This window comes from Podarcis tiliguerta, assembly GCF_965153285.1.
Source record: "Podarcis tiliguerta genome assembly, chromosome: 17".
NCBI classification, from domain to species: Eukaryota; Metazoa; Chordata; class Lepidosauria; order Squamata; family Lacertidae; genus Podarcis; species Podarcis tiliguerta.
In genome coordinates this window covers 24463735-24482630 of record NC_139550.1, presented here as the reverse complement: position 1 = coordinate 24482630, position 18896 = coordinate 24463735, and the positions used below count along the sequence as shown (strand labels likewise).

The following is an 18896-nucleotide window of genomic DNA, read 5'->3' as shown; positions in this document are numbered from 1 at the left end:
TTCAATGCGCATTTGGGGTGCTGCGATTTTGGAATCTTCTCAGCACCCTGTGAAAGATCTAGGAGCTTCCCTTCTTTTTTGAAGACCTTTATTTTTAGGCAGGTTTTGTATACCCCACATTTTACTAAATGTTTTAATGCTGGCTGTTGATTGAATTCTACTTTTTTCCCTGCTTGCAATTCTATTTACATGTTTACAATCTTTTAATTCCACTTTGGGAATCTGACAGGATTGAAAAAGCATGTGGGAAAGAACCCAAAGAAAGTATACAACTGCAGTTTCTATACACTGGGTAGTAATTCATCTCCAGTTAAGTCCCAGTCACGACCATCCTCAACCACTTAGCTGACCGAGGCATTTATTCAGCAGTTTGCAGAGCTTCAAAGTGCTTTTTCGACTACCAGTTTGAATTAACTACTTTGGGGCGGGGGGCAATATTTCAAACGAAATTTCCTTAGTGCGTTCGCTTGGCTCTTAGGTGTAGACTTAAACCATCCCTTCATCCTAGACTTGAAATGAGTTCTGGCCGATACAAAACATTTCCTCCTCCCCGTTCCTCCGGAGTGAGGCCAAAATCTGAAACTTTGCTACTAGACCGCAGAACGCAACTGCAGCTCAGCCAATGAGCCAGGAATGGAAGTCTGGAGAAGCATTACAACTAAGGCCGTCGAGCCACTTCATCATAACAAAATGAGGGAATTATTTATTTTCAGCGAAAACCACACGGCATATTCAAGAACTTCACTGCCGCGGCCTCCCTTGAGGAAAATATTTATCTTCTTTAAACTCATGATGTATTTATCACTACACCCTGCATTATATGTACAAAATGTAAGCATATCAAAGAAGAGCCTGGGCCATTTCTGGGGAACACTCTCCAAATAATTCCTCCAATTCGCAAGCAAATATTTTAAAGATGATGTTCCTCCAGTCGCTGCATTTTGTTTCTGTTTTATGCCGAGATAAAGAGTTGGTTTATTAGTGTAAATGACTAAGTTCTTTGAATAGCTTCATCAGTAAGATTAATTTATTTTCTTTTAATTAGGTCCCTGTGGCTAACACTGGCTAGTAGTATTAGCAAGTCCTGCATAGAAGCTGGAGCTTAGAGACTTCATAAAGACTTCAGTCACATTTACATGCCCACAGCAATGGCATCAAACCGAGCTGTAGACAAGCCGTAATTAACGGTATTGAATTATTAACATCCAAATTCTTTTTGAAATAAGATGAATGTCAGTCCTTTTTAACGATACTGTGATGTGGACAAATGTCACTGGATTTAATAGAGTCGGCTGGTGCCTGAGGACAGTACCTTCTCATTAGCCTTGTTGAGGTCTAAGATCAGGGCATCAACATTCTCCTGCAAGACTGTGCAAAGCTCTGGCCAGGAGAATTTATCCAGGATGCCTTCTGGTTGTTTAAGAAGAACGCAGCCCGCTACCAAGTGCTGGTACAAAGTGTGGAGGAAGGTTAGCTTCTCCTGCGAGACGGGATTTAATAAAAAGGAAGAAAAAGTGGGGGGGGGGGAGGAGAGAGAAATAAGTGTAAATGGAGTCAGAGTCCAATGAAATACGTCATGTAAACAATAATGTGTGTGTTCCAAAGGAATATATGACCTATGCTCCAATCATTAGTCAAAATCAGAAAACAGATAATTGCCCATTATACACACACACACACACACACACACACACACGCTGATCCTGCAGACACTTTCTAGAAGCCAGGGCGCCTGCTTTTCTCTCTGGCAAAGGCCAGAATGAAGAGACGCAGGATCAGACCCCGCACAATTGTGCAAACCATAGCCAACATATTTTCGAATCTGTTAATGAGATGCTGATTGCAGTTATCTAATACAGTCAAACCTTGGTTCCCAAACGGCTCCGTTTTTGAACGTTTCGAACGTTGAAAACCCGGAAGTAAATGCCCCGGTTTTCAAACGTTTTTCAGAAGCTGAATGTCCAACGTGGCTTCTACTTGAGGGCAGGAAGCTCTTGCAACCAATCGGAAGCCACGCCTCGGTTGTCCAATGTTTCAGAAGCCGAACGGGCTTCCGGAACAGATTACTTTCAACAACCGAGGTTCGACTGCAAGCAATAAAAAGACCACAGTAACACTTTGGGTAAGCGACAAACTGAGTGTTAGGCGGGTCAGCTTCTGAAAAAGGCAGCTGCGAGTTTAGGTCTCCATAACTCTCCTGGCTTTAGCGAAAGGAACCCAGAGCCTCAGGAGCGCGGTGGGAACTCCCGCCGCACTCCAGAGGCTTCGGGTTGCCTTCACTGAAGCCAGGAGAGCGAGAGGGGTTGGTGCGCACCGACCCCTCTCGCTCTCCAGGCTTCCAAGGTAGCCGCCGGAAGCCTCCGGAGCGCAGCGGGAACTCCTGCTGCGCTCCGGAGGCTTCAGGTTGCCTTCACTGAAGGCGACTGAATGCACCTTGAATGCACTGAACACACCTTGTTTTAGAGGGGGAGAACAAGAAAAAAAAATTATCCCCCTCTCTGCGCAGCACCCCTTCAGCGAAGCGGCAGGGGAAATGTTTCTCCTGCCGCTTTGCTGAAATGGCGCTGCGCAGAGAGGGGGAGATTTTCCCCCCCTTGTTCTCCCAATCTAAAACAAGGTGCGTCCTATAGAGCAAAAAATACAGTAATTTGGGTTTTTTTCTTGCATTAACTGTATTCAGTACAGTCATACCTCTTGTTACATTTGGTTCAGGTTATGTCTTTTCAGGTTACATCCCGCGGCGACCCGCAAGTACTGGGAAAGGTTACTTGCGGGTTTCGCCGCTCGTGCAGACGCTCAAAATGACGTCATGCGCGTGTGCAGAAGCGGCGAATCGCGAGCCGCAGACACGGGTTGCATTCTGCTCATGTTGCGAATGGGGCTCTGGAACGGATCCCGTTCGCAACCAGAGGTACCACTGTACATAGGTTACAACACAAATATATTTGGGAAAACAAATTAGACTATTCATTCCTTGGAGGCTTTTAAGCAGATGTTAGATGGCCATCTGTCATGGATGCTTTAGTCGAGATTCATGCACTGAAGGGGGTTGGAATAGATGGCCTTTGAATCCCCTTCCAACTCCATAATTCTGTAATTCTATTATTAGCTATAGAGCCAACATTATAGCTCTCTGACAATTCTTCTGGTTTTTCATCAATCTACAGGGCAGAAGAACTGCATCTTGCAGCATTTCTCGTGATGCAAACTGATTTAAGAGTTTTTCTCCAAGTCCAAACCAAAAGCCAGAATCCCGATCCAAACCCCACTAGGTTCAGTAAAAAAGATTTCCACGGCTTCCAGTATGCTTTAGACACAGTCCAACTCAGAACGTTTCCAAAGAGATTTTACAAAGGCATTAAGAATGGGATTGCTATTGTGATTCTTCCCCGTCCCTCGACCATATTTTGGTGTTTTAAATCCCTCGTGGGAAACCACCAACAAGGCACAGTGAAATATTAACAAAAAGCCTTTCCACCCAATCTTTGGCTTCTCGTTGTTAATTTAATCTGTCGCCATTGTGTCCTTTTTGCTTGGGCTGTGATAAACCAAGCATGGTAATCATCCGTTTGGCCTGAAGAAGGAATCCAAGGTCCCAGAATCAATTCACACATGTCGAACCCAACCACAACGCTGTAGACACGCTGACTTTACAATATAGTCAGGCTTCTAGTTTCCTCTACTTTAATCACTATCTGATGAGAAGAACAATTCCAACCGGTCCATATGGACACAATTTAAATCCCAGACTGTTAGAAGGGTGGAAAGAATGTTTCCTTTTTACTCACTTGGCATTCCCGCTCGTATTTGTTAGAGTAATGAGCTCAATATGCAGCACAATTTAGATAAAGAATAATACAGTTGATGTACCTAGCGCAGGAAAAGTTGTGTGTGCAAAAAAGAAAAACAACAACCAACCAGCAACAACAACAACTAAGTGCAAGCATGCTGTGTATTTTTAAAAATAGGATAAACAACATGGTAGAAAGCGTGTTTCAAAATAACACTTCATGAAACAATTATTGTACACAGCAGACCGTAATCTGCCGCTACCCAAAAAACAGGAAACTAGTTTTACTTGGTTGGTGGGCGCGTAAGATGACCCAGAATCCTACCTGCCCTGCTGCATATTTTGCTTGTCATTTGAAACAGTTAATAGCAATTAGTGCCAAGGGATTGCAAAGCTAATCCGTTCCAAATGCAGATATGTTTCAAATGTATATGTTTGATTTAGCAAAGCAGGAGCTAAAAATATGTATAGAACACCCCCAACCCTAGACATGTTTCTTAAAATACACTTATGTCTCTTCTCAAGAGCTCCATAATATTTTTTAAAAAACTGAAATACTAAATGGCAGAAGTAAAATCACATATGGGCCTTGCAGAAGCCATGCCGTAATGTAATATCTTATTGTGGAATCTAAATCTACAAACGAGTCATCCGATATATGCAAATGTGAGACGCTAGGATTAAAGATGCATTTGGACAGACATCTTGTTCCTGATAATACCTCCGTATCTTTCTCATAAGCTTGAGCAAGCTTCTGGATATCATGTTCGGATTCTTCACAACGCACTTTCTCCTTCTCCCAGCAGTGCAGTAGATTCTGAAGTTCCTTTTTCAAAGTGGCTATTAAACATTCTCTATCCGCACTCTTGGCTTGCCAATGGGTTAACTCTTGGTTGGCGCCAGCAAGGCTATTTTTCACTTCCTAAAAATGACACGGTAGAAAACAGAAGAGGTAACAGAAGCAAAGCATCCTTCCTCTGCCTTGATAGCCTTGGCCCAATATACCTGAAGGAGCGTCTCCACCCCCATTGTTCTGCCCGGACACTGAGGTCCAGCTCCGAGGGTCTTCTGGCAGTTCCCTCATTGTGAGAAGCAAAGTTACAGGGAACCAGGCAGAGGACCTTCTTGGTGGTGGTACCCGCCCTGTGGAATGCCCTCCCATCAGATGTCAAAGAGAAAAACAACTACCAGACTTTTAGAAGACATCTGAAGGCAGACCTGTTTAGGGAAGTTTATAATGATTGATGTTTTAATGTACAGTGGTACCTCTAGTTATGAACTTAATTTGTTCCGGAGGTCCGTTCTTAACCTGAAACTATTCTTAACTAGAGGCGTGCTTTCGCTAATGGGGCCTCTTGCTGCTACTGTGCTGCCAGCACACCATTTCTGTTCTCATTCTGGGGCAAAGTTCTCAACTCGAGGTAACTCTTCCAGGTTAGCAGAGTTTGTAACCTGAAGCGTTTGTAACCTGAGGTGTTTGTAACTCGAGGGACCACTGTATTTTTAATCTTTTGTTTAAAGACTGGCTGGGGAATAAATAAATAAATAATAAATAATGAAATCTGCAGTCAAATGCACATATTCAAATATCTATAAGGAAAGCCATTTATTCCAGTTATAATCTACAACAACAACTACTACCACTAATACAGAGTTTAACCCCAGAGTTGGATAATAATAATGGAGCGGTTTCTATGAAACCATGTTTTTCCTCCCTACAACCACCCTACAAACTTCTAGTGTTTTAACAAACATATCTAGAGACACCATTTCCAAAATCTGCAAGGGTTCAACTTTCCAGAAATTGGGAGGTTTCCCCCATGGAAACACTTCAAAAGTTAAGGGTGGATGGGTGGGGTGACAGTATTAAGCCCAGATAGGGGGGCACATGGTACCTCTGTCAAGAGTCAACAGGATATACCTGACTCCTCTAAACGAAAAGACGACTATTCAGACAAGAACAAGAATACTTTTAAGGCTAAGATTCACACTGTAGGCACAAGAATTAAGGAAACACAATGAGGAAAATAAAAAAATAAAATAGGTTTGTATTGGGTTCAGAGAAGCAAGAGTGGAACACTGCTTTTGGAATGGGGTTCCCCCATCTATTTCTCTTCCTTGCTGACCTCTTTCTCTCCCACCCCCCGCAAAGGACTCTTGAGTATGACATGGCATGAGGGGCTGCGGCAGAAATTGGAGGTCACCTTGCACAGCTGAATCGATTTTCCAGTTGCACAGGGCACCTTTGGTTAAACTTCTCCAGCAAAAAGTTGGTTAGAACAACATTCTGGCATTCTATCATATCTTCAGCGACAGGTTATCAGCCCTAAACCATTTATCGTATTTTTCGCTCTATAAGACGCACCAAACTACAAGATGCACCTAGTTTTTGGAGGAGGAAACCAAGAAAAAAAATATTCTGAATCTCAGAAGCCAGAACAGCAAGAGGGATCGCTGCGCAGTGAAAGCAGCAATCCCTCTTGCTGTTCTGGCTTCTGGGATAGCTGTACAGCCTACATTCGCTCCATAAGACACACACACATTTCCCCTTACTTCTTAGGAGGGAAAAAGTGAGTCTTATAGAGCAAAAATACGGTATTCTGGACTAAGCCATTTATTCTGGACGCAGGTGGCGCTGTGGGTTAAACCACAGAGACTAGGGCTTGCCTATCTCTGATCGGTGGTTCGAAGCCCCATGACAGGGTGAGCTCCCGTTGCTCGGTCCCTGCTCCTGCCAACCTAGCAGTTTGAAAGCACGTCAAAGTGCAAACAGATAAATAGGTACCGCTCCGGCGGGAAGGTAAACGGCATTTCCGTGCGCTGCTCTGGTTCACCAGAAGTGGCTTAGTCATGCTGGCCACATGACCCAGAAGCTCCCTCAGCCAATAAAGCGTGATGAGCGCTGCAATCCCAGTGTCAGTCACGACTCGACTTAATTGGTCAGGGGTCCCTTTACCTTTAAGCCTACTGAAGCTCATGAAATACCCAAACAAATGTTTTTCAGGAGCTCCTTTCCCCACCAAGATGAAACACACTGGAAATATATTTAATGTGACGAAACATTTAGGGATGTTAATATAGAGATACCTGAAGTTCTTGAGCTTGAAAATTTAGCTGGTGTTGGGAAGCTTCAAACTCTTTTGCCATCTTCTCATACACAACTGTCATTCTCTTTAGCTGGGAGGGATAGGTGAGAAGGAATAATAAAATTGCAATATAATTGCTGACAGATGAAGTACGATCCTATGCACACTGACTTTTCTAGCAGTAACTCTCACTGAACAGAGCGTCCATTGCCATAATACTTGTCAGTGTAAGCCTTGATGTTTTTCTAGTTTAGCATGTTTCCTCTTTTATTATATCGCAGTTTCGCTCTCCACGGTATTCCCTCTAACCGGCGTCACCTAAAGCTACACAAAGTGTATTTTCTAACTGTCAGCCACGACTGGGTTCCAATAAAATCATTAACCTCTCAACTCTGCAAGCCTGTGCATGTCTACTCAGGAGTAAGTGCTCTTGAGTTCCATGGGACTTTGCAAGCAAGGATGTACGGATTTCAGCCCAAGTGCGGCTCGATGTATACTTTTAAAATGTGCTAGAACAAGCCCAATGGTCATGATTAATACAGTCATACCTCAGGTTACAGACACTTTGGGTTGCGCAATTTCGGCTTGCGCACCGTGCCGAACCCGGAAGTACCGGAACTGGTTACTTCCAGGTTTCGACACTTGCACATGGGCAGAAGCACTAAATTGCACTTTACGCATGCGCAGAAGCACCGAATCGCGACCCGTGCATGCGCTGTGGGTTGCGAACGTCCTTCCCACACGGATCACGTTCGCAACCCCAGCGTCCACTCTATACACATCCAAAATACATGAAGCAGGAAAAAGCTGCGTGGATCTTTGTGTATAAGCAGCTAACACTCTTTTACAAGCCCAAGAAGCTATGCAAGGTGCAACAAGGGGACTGGGTTTTGAATGAACATGCCTAGAGATTATCTAATTTTTTTTGTGGTTGTTGTTTTTCCAGAAAGTTTAGTTACTAATTACATTAAAGGGAAAGAGAGCTGGAAGACACTCTCGGTGAGGGAAAGGGAAGAAGGGCATAGAGCTGCCCCATCTGCATATCATGCTCTCAGTGGTCTCTGGCTCCATATGACAACTTCAGGGTCGAGCACCGGCAGTCCTACTGGGAAGTCTTGTGGCAGGTCATCAGTTGGCCCCGCACTGCTTGCGATTCATTTTCCTTGACAGTTCATTCTTCTTGCTGACAGAACACTCTCTCTGCTTTCTTAACAGCCACCCCCTTGGTCTCCCCCACCGCTGTCTCTGGCATCATTTCACAACAAAACAACCTTCCCGAGCCAAGGCCTGCTGAGTCGACTTTTCAGCGGCGCTGAAGATCAGGTGCCATTCAGCCTCCCAAATAAAAATTCACAGTGGATATCCTGCGTCTGGTCGCTCAATCCTAGGCCTCGGAAGGCTGCTAAACATGTGGGTTGTCAACAGGAGAGACCTAACAGGGGCTGCCGTGTACAGATATGACTTTATTTTGTGCCCCTCTGAAATGCTCCAGCATACTTGATTTTGCGATTTGGCTGCTTGCAATTATTTACTATAACGGACCAAAAATGCTTCTTAACATTCTTACGGTTCAGTATTTTAGAAATGTGTGTGTGTGTGTGTGTGTGTGTATTTCTAAAATACTGAACCGTGAAAATACTGAAAATACACAGTGGTACTTCGGGTTAAGTACTTAATTCGTTCCAGAGGTCCGTTCTTAACCTGAAACTGTACTTAACCTGAAGCACCACTTTAGCTAATGGGGCCTCCAGCTGCTGCCGCACTGCCAGAGCACGATTTCTGTTCTCATCCCGAAGCAAAGTTCTTAACCTGAAGCACTATTTCTGGGTTAGCGGAGTCTGTAACCTGAAGCGTATGTAACCTGAAGCGTATGTAACCTGAGGTACCACTATATATATATATATATATATATATATATATATATATACACACAGAGAGATATATATATATATATATTCATTTTGATTTCCCCTTGCTTTTGTCCAAAAACAATTGTCTCTCATAAATTCTAACACAGAGTAATCACTCGGTGCAAGCTCCTGAACTGTTGTTGTTATCATTTATTGCCTACCCTTCACCTTAAGGTCCCGGGGCAGTTTTCAATTATACTGCCATTGAACAGTTTAAGCTCCAGGATAAACAGGGGGGAAAAACCCACCCTGGCAAGCAGTTGAATATAGCTAGGACATATCACAGACCAATCCATAACTCAGTTCAGATGAAGTAATTTGATTTAAGTTCCATTTAGCACCTAATGAAGTTAATGAGACTAAACCGACATAAAAAGTATGTGTTTAATGAACTTCTGTTCCTGCGCTAAAGTACTAAAATACAGGGTATCTCAATCATTATAAACACTTTAATAAATTAAAAATTCCTATGCTGGATAATTTTAACAAAGCAGCCAGCTCTCTCCAGCAGGACTTAAAAACTCACAGAACATTCAAAGCAGTACAAAGGATCTCAACTTGTAACGTAATTGTTTTCCTAATGCAAAAGCATGCACGTTTATTCACCTGTAATCACTTTAAGGTATTTATGCCAAAATCGCACTTTATATATTTATGCTAAAGCCTTCAAAGAAGCAGTGGATGATAGGCATCAGGTATGCATGTGTATTCACTAAAAATAATTGGGAAGCACAATGCTTTGCTTGATGTGTATATATTTATATTTTTAAAAGCACACAGCTGAAGAGTTTCCGAAGTTTAAGTGAATCATGACCATAGGGCAAGCTTAGAGGAAGAACAGTGACAAAAGATTATTTCTTTTTCTTATCTGTGAAGCTGTCAACTCAACATTCCCAGTGTTTTGACCTCTGTAACAAGCAAGGAATCTCTAGTATTGGGGGCCGAAGGCTATGTGTAAGGAGCCAAACAGTGCAAGCGTTACCTCATTAGATGCATCTTCCAGCTTGTTCTGGTAATCTGTCAAGGTATGCCTCAAAGTCTCAAGGACAAGAGTGAAGCTCGGAGGTTTATCTTTGTCCTTGTGAATGCCTGGAGAAAAATACAGAATCAAAACAAAGCCCTTCGAGTTGAACAGAAGACAGAAAACTTCTCCAAGAGCAACAGAGATATTTAAATTAGTTGGGCTCCAGTGACAATACAGAATGTTGAACAACCACTGTGTTTTCTCTGAGGCATACTGGAGTAACTGTTCTTTAATGCCAAGCAAAGCTTGAAGAAAACTCTCGCACTGTGGCTGCAAATTCACCACATGAAAAATATTAACTCCAATTTGGTTTCCTGCACATGAGGTCTATCTCTGATCTTATTTTTTAAAGGGGTCTAATGACCGCGGTTCAACGTGTCGTTTGGAAATGATAGCAGTCCAAATGAAGCAAATATTTGTTTTTAAGTGTGCGGCATTCGTGCCTTTGTCGCTTCAGGTTCAGTCATGCCTTTCAAATGGAAACGTTCCTACACGTGCCAAGGAACACAGGACTTCCTATTATGCCTGAGTGCAACTCAACGCCGTTGAAATGTGATCCTGAGTGTTATTTATCTCCCTACCCTGCATGCAAATGGCGGTGGGGAATCCAGTTGAAGCCATTCAAACTCACGACCACAAGGTCCCCAGTGCTCCTTTCACTCTTACCCCCCTCCACCCTCCAGCTCAGATGCCAGTATTCCCACTTGTCATAACTGGTACAGTCGTGCAAGACTTCTGCTATGAGCTCAGATCATGGTTTGGCATGCCATCAGTCAAGTCACTTTCTCAAGATTTGTGCCAAACTGCAATCCAAACCCAGTGACCACAAACAACTTTATCCTAAGAACTGGTCCTGAACACCATTCCCAAGAACTAGGAACAAAATCAGCTCAGATGGGCATTTAGCTTCTAGGAAAAAATTTTAAAGGAGCATTATCAGGTATTGCTGTTGGCTATTTGCAGTTTAGTGGCGCTGCAGATAGCTTGCTGGCCAGACCATGCATTAAAAAGGAACTCAAAAATAACTTAAACAAGGTTTTAATAACATTAACAAAAACTCCTTATACACTAAATACATACATCAACAACAAACCAGACCCAACCACCAAGCCATCCCCCAGGGTAATGGGAGAGCTAGGTGCTACTCCTTATATACTACACTCAATTGCTGACACAGCTTGATTAACACAACTCAGCAGCACCTGCTATGTTTCACAGCTGTAAGACTGGGTCTCGTTACTTGTCCTGGCCCTTAAAGACATACACAACTTGTGAAGCAATAATGAACCTTCACATTTTAAAGTGACCATTCAACAATTGCTAGAGGAAGAGCCACGTAGATGTACAGTCATACCTTGGAAGTCGAACAGCTTAGTTCCCAAACGTTTTGGCTCCCGAACGTCGCAAACCCAGAAGTGAGTGATCCGGTTTGGGAAATGTTTTTGGAAGCCAAACGTCCGACGGGGCTTTCGCAGCTTCCGATTGGCTGCAGGAGCTTCCTGCAGCCAACCAGAAGCCACGCCTTGGTTTCCAAACATTTTGGACTTCCGGAATGGATCCTGTTCGACTTCCAAGGTACGACTGTACTTCAGAGTTGTTGCACTGCTGCTGTATTGTCCGAAAGGGAACTCATGCAGATAAAATTGACAAGCTTTGGCATAATCCCATGCCACATCATGCCTAAAAGAATCTTTCCTGGAATTCTACTCGCACACTGAAGTTCAAGGCCTGAAACACTGTGAGCTCCTGAACAGGCATATCTTTACAAAAGGTGCATAATAGAATATCCCTTCTCATCCATTGTTCCTAGATTGGAGGCCACCAAGATCACAAGAAAACCTATGCTGCAAATTTTGCCTCTTACATTTCAGAATCTGAAGCTGCGGGTAACAGATTCCACATTTTAAAAAGATCCTCAGAAAACTAATATTTGGGAAAACATCCAAATGAGAGCAGGAGATTCCACATTAAAAGACAAAAATACACACACAACTGTCTGAACTCTTATGGCTAAACTACAGTTTATTTCTGAGGGTTTTAGTTTTTTAATGGTATGCTTATGCTGACCACTGTGATAGTGAAGAAAAAGCAGCCATTCAGAATTGGGTATTTTAGTTTTATTGTTTTATCAAACTGGGGGAGGCAGTGGAAGACAGGAGTGCCTGGTCCATGGGGTCACGAAGAGTCGGACACGACTAAGCAACTAAACAACAACAAAATGCTTTGCTTCCCTTGTATTTTATGGTTGATGCTATTATTAAATACCACCCTTGGCTCTGTCTGGATGAAGGGCAATTTAGATATAATAAATGAATAAAATAAATAGGCTCCCAATCCAGCTTGGGTCCTGCATAACTTTCCCACCAGAAGCTCACCCCTCCATGGTTGCTACTTGCCCCTCAAAGGTGCAATTTGCCGTAATCAGAACTATTTTAATCATCGCTGTGCAACTTTGGTGGTACCTTCAGTAGTTTTAATGAATTGTGGGTAAACCTTTGTTCTATGTCACCCTTCATCCCAGGGTGGTTTACAATAAAAACACAAGGAATGCATACCATAATAACAAATAATAACCCCCCTCCACGAAACACAGTTGAACAGGCCATAGATAGTTAACCAGCAAGAAAGCCCAACTACATGGGCAGAAATTTAATGTAGCCTGGGGCTGCTATACATCCAGAATTTCCTGGATGTAGTAGGGATTCGCCTGCCGAAAATGGCGTCCGGGCGGAGTTTTCGGAAAGCGGTAAGAAATGTCCAGGTAAATCTATATTGGAAGTGATGGGTTTGGGGCAATTTTCCTAAAAATAGGCACAAAACTTCATTTTTAATGGAGATTTTGCAAAAATGAAAAGCTCAACAGCTTTTGTGTTTGTATTTTTGAAATATGGCAACCCTAACGTAGCCTCAGGGGCAACCATGGAGAGTCTATCAGGCTACCTCAGGGGCACATACCAAGCAGACTGGTAACTAACAGAACAATCAAGGTATTTCCTCACATTGACCTCTGCGTCAAGGGCAAGTAATGTGCCAGAAGACCCTGAGCAAATCTCGTGATGGGGTTCAAAAAGAAAGGACTGAGAGCAGAGAATAACCAGAAGGCATGTAATGCTGCCATACTGTTGAAGGTAACCAGTTTTCAGCCAAGAAGAGAGGCTTCCTGGTGGCTTCGTGTAAGCCACTATGAAGGAAATGTGGGAAATGAACTTAACAAGTACATTTCAAAAATTAGGAAAAATATATAGGACGTGTAGCTTTATCCTAGGAGATTTACTGGAGAGGCAAACTCACAATAAGTTTTAACCACAGGAAATACTATTGTAATGCACACAGTTGATTATAGGAGCCTTGGGCTCCAAGCCAGTTGCGTGATGCTAATATTTTATGTACAGCAATTCCATCAGGACTTCCTTAAGTTTTCTTAAGAACAATTTCAAAATTATTACCCCACTAGTTTTCTCTTCATTGATCTTGGGTGGCCAAGGTGAGGCATAGGTTGTAGATATTGTGTGTGTGTGTAACTGGAGAATCCACCAGCCAGCTTATGGCCCCTCAACAATGCACTATGGCTGATCCCCAACTGACAGACGGGAACCAAATCAAATATTGTGTGTACTGTAGGACATATTAGACTGGTCCTCATATTGTCAACATGTGACAGACTTGCCAAAGAGAGTTGGCTGCTGCCATTTTGTGACACAGACCCTCCACGTGTCCCTATTTTCCAGGGACGGTTCTGGATGTACACAAGCGATCCTGGTTTCTGATTTGATCCCAGAATGTACTGCTTTTCCTTAGGATTCCCTGTTTTCATCATGTCATGGTCCGGTTCATGGGCGATCGAAGTCCCGGCAGGGGACGTCAGGACCGGGGCAAGATGGTGGGGTGGGAGCAGGAATGGAGGTCCAGAAGCCAGGAGTCAAGAAGCCAAGAGTCCGAGGGTCAGGAAGCAAGGAGTCACGAAGCCAGGGGTCCGAGGATCAAGAAGCAAGGAGTCACAAAGTCAGGGGTCCGAGGATCAAGAAGCCGGGACTTAAGAAGCCACGGTTCAAGGATCAGAAAGCAAGAAGCCAAACGCAGCAAGGCAGGAAGCGTGTTGCTGTGGCAAAGAGCCGAAGGGAAATGCTGACCTTATATCCCTTCCCGGCTCTTGCCTCCAGGTGCTGTGAGTTACCAATCGGCCTCACTTGTGGGGCCGAGCCTTGCCTATTCAGAACAAACTTAGGAAGGCCCCAGTCCTGCAAAGTCCTACTGGTCACAGGGCCTGGCTGCTGCACACACACCTGACACATCGGAGAAATGCTGAAGGGTATGGAGTCATGTGACCCTGAGCCAAGGAGATAAATAACTAGACAACCTTTAGAAGGCATCTGAAGGCAGCCCTGTATAGGGAAGGTTTTAAAAAATGTTTTATGTTTATTTATATGTTGGAAGCCGCCCAGAGTGGCTGGGGCAACCAAGTCAGATGGGTGGGGTATAAATATCATCATCATCAACAACAACAACAACAACATCCCTATTTTTATCAGAGAAAAGTTTGAGGGTATGCATTTAGCCACATCATTCCTTAGAGTTCTTATTTCTAGAAAGACCTTTCTAAATATTTATATGAATCATGAAAGAGTGTCACAAACCTTGTTTGGTTAACTTAAGCAACCAGGGCAAAATGTCAACCTACAGTGCAAAGTCTAATTTTATTCAACATCAAGACACAGATACACTGCATAGCTGTCAACTTTTCCCTTTTCTTGCGAGGAATCCTATTCAGAATAAGGGAATTTCCCTTTAAAAAAGGGAAACGTTGACAGCTATGATACACTGTCCTTAACTTAGCTTGTATCATTGACACTGAATAAAAATGTTAGCTCCATGGGAGTCGATGGATAATGTCAGAAGGGAAAAGAAGGAGGGAAGAATCCCAAAACATTGCAAAAAAAGATATTTTCAACTGCCATCTCTTCCCAGAGGCTACAAAAGGACAGGCAAACTCCAGCTCCAGAACTAAAGCACCCACACAAAAAGGCATGTTTCATATCAATAATTATTCCCAGGATTTATTTGTATTGACTTGGCTCTCTTCTCCAGGCAGCCAGTCTCCCTTGCCAAAACCTCTAGCCTAACAAAGCGGATCCAAAACGCTGAGTTCAAAAACTTATTTCCATTCTTCTCGGTTGCCAAAGAGAAAGGGAGCAGTTAGCCAGAATCTGCGGCAGATTCGGTTCCCCAGGCCACACAACACTTTGTCCTTCTGCCTCCACAACTCCCTAGGGCTAGTCTGGATTCCCCATCGCAACCACGTTGTTCCAGAAGCACTAAAAAGTTCGTGGTGATTTCATTAACATTCATTTGTTGGGAAAGCTAGAACTCAAGGGAAAACTGCTGGAAGGTCCCGGCCACGTTACAAGCAGAAAGCAGACATGGAAGTAACGTCCCAGCATCCAGGTTGTGATGCAAACAGACTGTGGTTGTGTCATCATTGATCCAGGATCTTCTGGGATCCTCTGAGTCACTCCCGTCTGTCCCCCTGAAATATCTGCTATCACACATTCACTAATTAAAGTTCGGAAAGTTCAGTGAATGGTCACAGACGTCGGATAGCGAGAAATATTTGAACACACATGCCTTACAGGCCTTCAAAGTAGGCCCCCTCTGATGCAATGCACCGTTGACAACGAGCTGTTGGAAATTTCTGGAGAAGTCCTCTTTTCGTACTGTTTTCAGTTCCCTCGTCACAGCAGCTTGGACGTATGAAATGTTGGAAAAATCTGTGTCCTTTCAGTGCAGATTTCAGTTTTGGGGGGAAAGAAATCCGGTGGGGCCAGATCAGGAGAATATGGAGGGTGGGACAACTCTTTAACCTCAGTAACGATTTCACGCAGAATATGCAATTCTTCCGCCATCATTCGGACGGACAAACGCCAATCCCGCATCAATAACCCATGAACTCGGTTGACATTTGCTGCCATTCTGCTCGTCGATGGTCTGCCAGACTGAGGGTCATTTTCGATGGTTTGTCGCCTTCATGGAAACGCTTAAACCACTCATACACTGTTCTTTCGAGTTACAGCATCCTCTCCATACACAACTGTGAGCATTTCGTGGGTTTCCAATGCTGACTGTATGTTCAAATGTTTCTCGCTGTCCGATTTCTGTGATCGTTCACCGAACTTTCCAGTCATACCTTGTATGATGACGTCTTGTATAATGTCTTGTACAGTGGTGCCTCGCAAGACGAAATTAATTCGTTCCGCAAGTCTCTTCGTCTAGCGGTTTTTTCGTCTTGCGAAGCAACCCTATTAGTGGATTAGCGGATTAGCGCTATTAGCGGTTTAGCGGCTATTAGCGGCTATTAAAGGCTTAAGGGATTAGCGGATTAGCTGCAAAAAGGCTATTAGTGGTTTAGCGGCTTAGAAAAAGGGGGTGGGGAGCGAAAAAAAATCTCAAGACTCACAAGACATTTTCGTCTTGCGAAGCAAGCCCATAGGGAAATTCGTCCTGCGAAGTGCATCGAAAAACGGAAAACCCTTTCGTCTAGCGGGTTTTCCGTCTTGTGAGGCATTCGTCTTGCGGGGTACCACTGTATAATGTCTCCAAAGACTCTGAGACAATGTACTAAAATGGGATGTGCCTAGAATTAAGGCTCCTTTGTCTTTGAGTATGTGGCCAATTAACAAAACATTTGCCCTCTATTTATCTCAAAGAAATGGCTCCAAAACGTTTCTTCGATACAATTTCCCTTTGGCTTGAAAACCAAGCTTCAGATCAAACTTATCATTCGCCCCAGCACACTTGAAAAACACATTATTCAGGGATAGCAGCCAATTGATAGTTATGGACAAAGAGTTGCGTCTAGCTATGGTATACTCAGAGTAGATATCAACAGACTTAAACTAGTCATGCCCATTAATTCCAGTGAGTCTACTCTGAGTAGGATTAAGATCACATGCAACCCAAATAGTATTTTGGTCTTCTTTTTCCATCATTGGGGTGTTTGTGAATCGATAGATTTATTTAAGTATGCGCACACATTCTGCAGAATTAAAGAAAGTGAGCCAATGGATTGATACAGTAAATCTGTGGATATTCCCTAAATTCCTATTTTACACACACACACACACACACACACACACACTTCTATGTTATAAATAATTCAATATGGGATGTTTTCTTCTCCATTCTATTAGCATTTTGTGGGGATCTGTAGCCTAACCCTGAGCTGTAGTTTGATATGGACTCTTAAAACAGCAATTCTTTTCTGAATGCTTGTTGCCTCCTGTAAAATATAAGCTCTTGAATGAAGTCATTACAATTGTAAGTGCCTTTCATAATTATGCTTACTTTGGGGCTGATATTATTGTTGTTGTTGTTGTTGTTGTTGTTGTTATTGCTTGTTAGTCACTTGCTACCCAAGCATTTCCCCAAAACATACATTTAAAAACATAAATTTAAATAGATTATACCATTAACAAATTATGTTGAAAAACACTAACAGATTCATACAGAACACCAAGAACTCAGGAAACACACTAACGAAACATCATCAACTAAGCCAGGCTTCCTCAAACTCAGCCCTCCAGATGTTTTGGGACTACAACTCCCATGATCCCTAGCTAGCAGGACCAGTGGTCAGGGATGATGGGAATTGTAGTCTCAAAACATCTGGAGGGCCGAGTTTGAGGAAGCCTGTACTAAGCCCATCGAAAGCTGGGGCAGGGGGCATAAGACTTTACCTGACACCGAAAGGTTGTCAGCAATGAAGCCAAGCAGATTGAAGTCGTTCCAACAGAGCAAGGATTCTTTACAATGATACTTCCCCTCCCTCTCTTCTCCCTCTGCCCCCCCCACTACCCCCAAACCTGCTCTGGAGGCTGGGGAAACCCCCAGAACAGATTTATGGGGTGTCCAAGAAGAGGAGAGGGGAAGTTCTATTGCGCTGCCAAGTCATTTCTCTAACACAACTACTTCACCAGATAGTGCCCTTCATAAATCTGACTGCTCTTTGTTTCTGTATTCAAGTCATTTCTGTCCACACGCAGCAGAGAGCAACGGGGAAGGAAGATATGCTTTATACCTGAACATAATTACAGGGGCTCCAAAACAAACTTCAAAGGGACAAGGAGATCATCAAAACTGTGGCCTTTTATAATATATTTATATCTACCCCCATTGTTCAGCCCAGACACTGAGGTCCAGGTTCAAGAACCTTCTGGCGGTTCCCTCACTGCGAGAAGTGAGGTTACAGGGAACCAGGCAGAGGGCCTTCTCGGTGGTGGCACCCACCCTGTAGAATGCCCTCCCATCAGATGTCAAGGAAATAAACAACTATCTGACTTTTAGAAGACATCTGAAGGCAGCCCTGTTTAGGGAAGTTTTCAATGTTTGATGTTCTATCGTGTTTTTAATATTCTGTTGGGAGCTGCCCAAAGTGACTGGGGAAACCCAGCCAAATGGGTGGGGTATAAAAATAAATTATTATTTTTAGTAGTAGTAGTAAAAGTAAAGGGACCCCTGACCATTAGGTCCAGTCGCGGATGACTCTTGGGTTGCAGCGCTCATCTCGCTTTACTGGCCGAGGGAGCCAGCGTACAGCTTCCGGGTCATGTGGCCAGCATGACTAAGCTGCTTCTGGCAAAACCAGAGCAGCACATGGAAACGCCGTTTACCTTCCCACCAGAGTGGTACCTATTTATCTACTTGCATTTTGACGTGCTTTCGAACTGCTAGGTTGGCAGGAGCTGGGACCGAGCAACGGGAGCTCACAGCATCGTGGGGATTCGAACCACCAACCTTCTGATCTGCAAGCCCTAGGCTCTGTGGTTTAACCCACAGTGCCACCCGCATCCCTAGTAGTAGTAGTAGTATACATATACATATGCACACACACACATGTATATGTATGTACATGTATATGTATATGTGTGTGTGTGTGTGTGTGTATGAGACACTTTGCTTTTTCGGCACTTCCATTTGGCGTGATCACTGCTGCCACCACATGCCAGACAACAGAAAGAAGCAGGTTTGTTTTTGCACATCAGTTGGGGAAGAATCCACGCTGGCACGGATGCAGTCCTCACCCCCTTCTCAAC

General features: G+C 43.6%; 1 protein-coding gene across 4 annotated transcripts in view; it reads right to left on the bottom strand.

Moving 5' to 3' along the window:
- CCDC171 (coiled-coil domain containing 171) overlaps positions 1-18896 on the bottom strand; it is a 202615-nt gene that overhangs the window by 128964 nt on the left and 54755 nt on the right. For all 4 annotated transcript variants that reach the window (XM_083419470.1, XM_083419472.1, XM_083419471.1 and 1 more), the window contains 4 exons: positions 9769-9875; positions 6878-6967; positions 4512-4712; positions 1313-1480 (listed from right to left, as the gene is read on the bottom strand). In XM_083419470.1, the coding sequence (XP_083275596.1) occupies positions 1313-1480; positions 4512-4712; positions 6878-6967; positions 9769-9875 (566 nt within the window). The remainder of the gene's footprint in view (positions 1-1312; positions 1481-4511; positions 4713-6877; positions 6968-9768; positions 9876-18896) is intronic.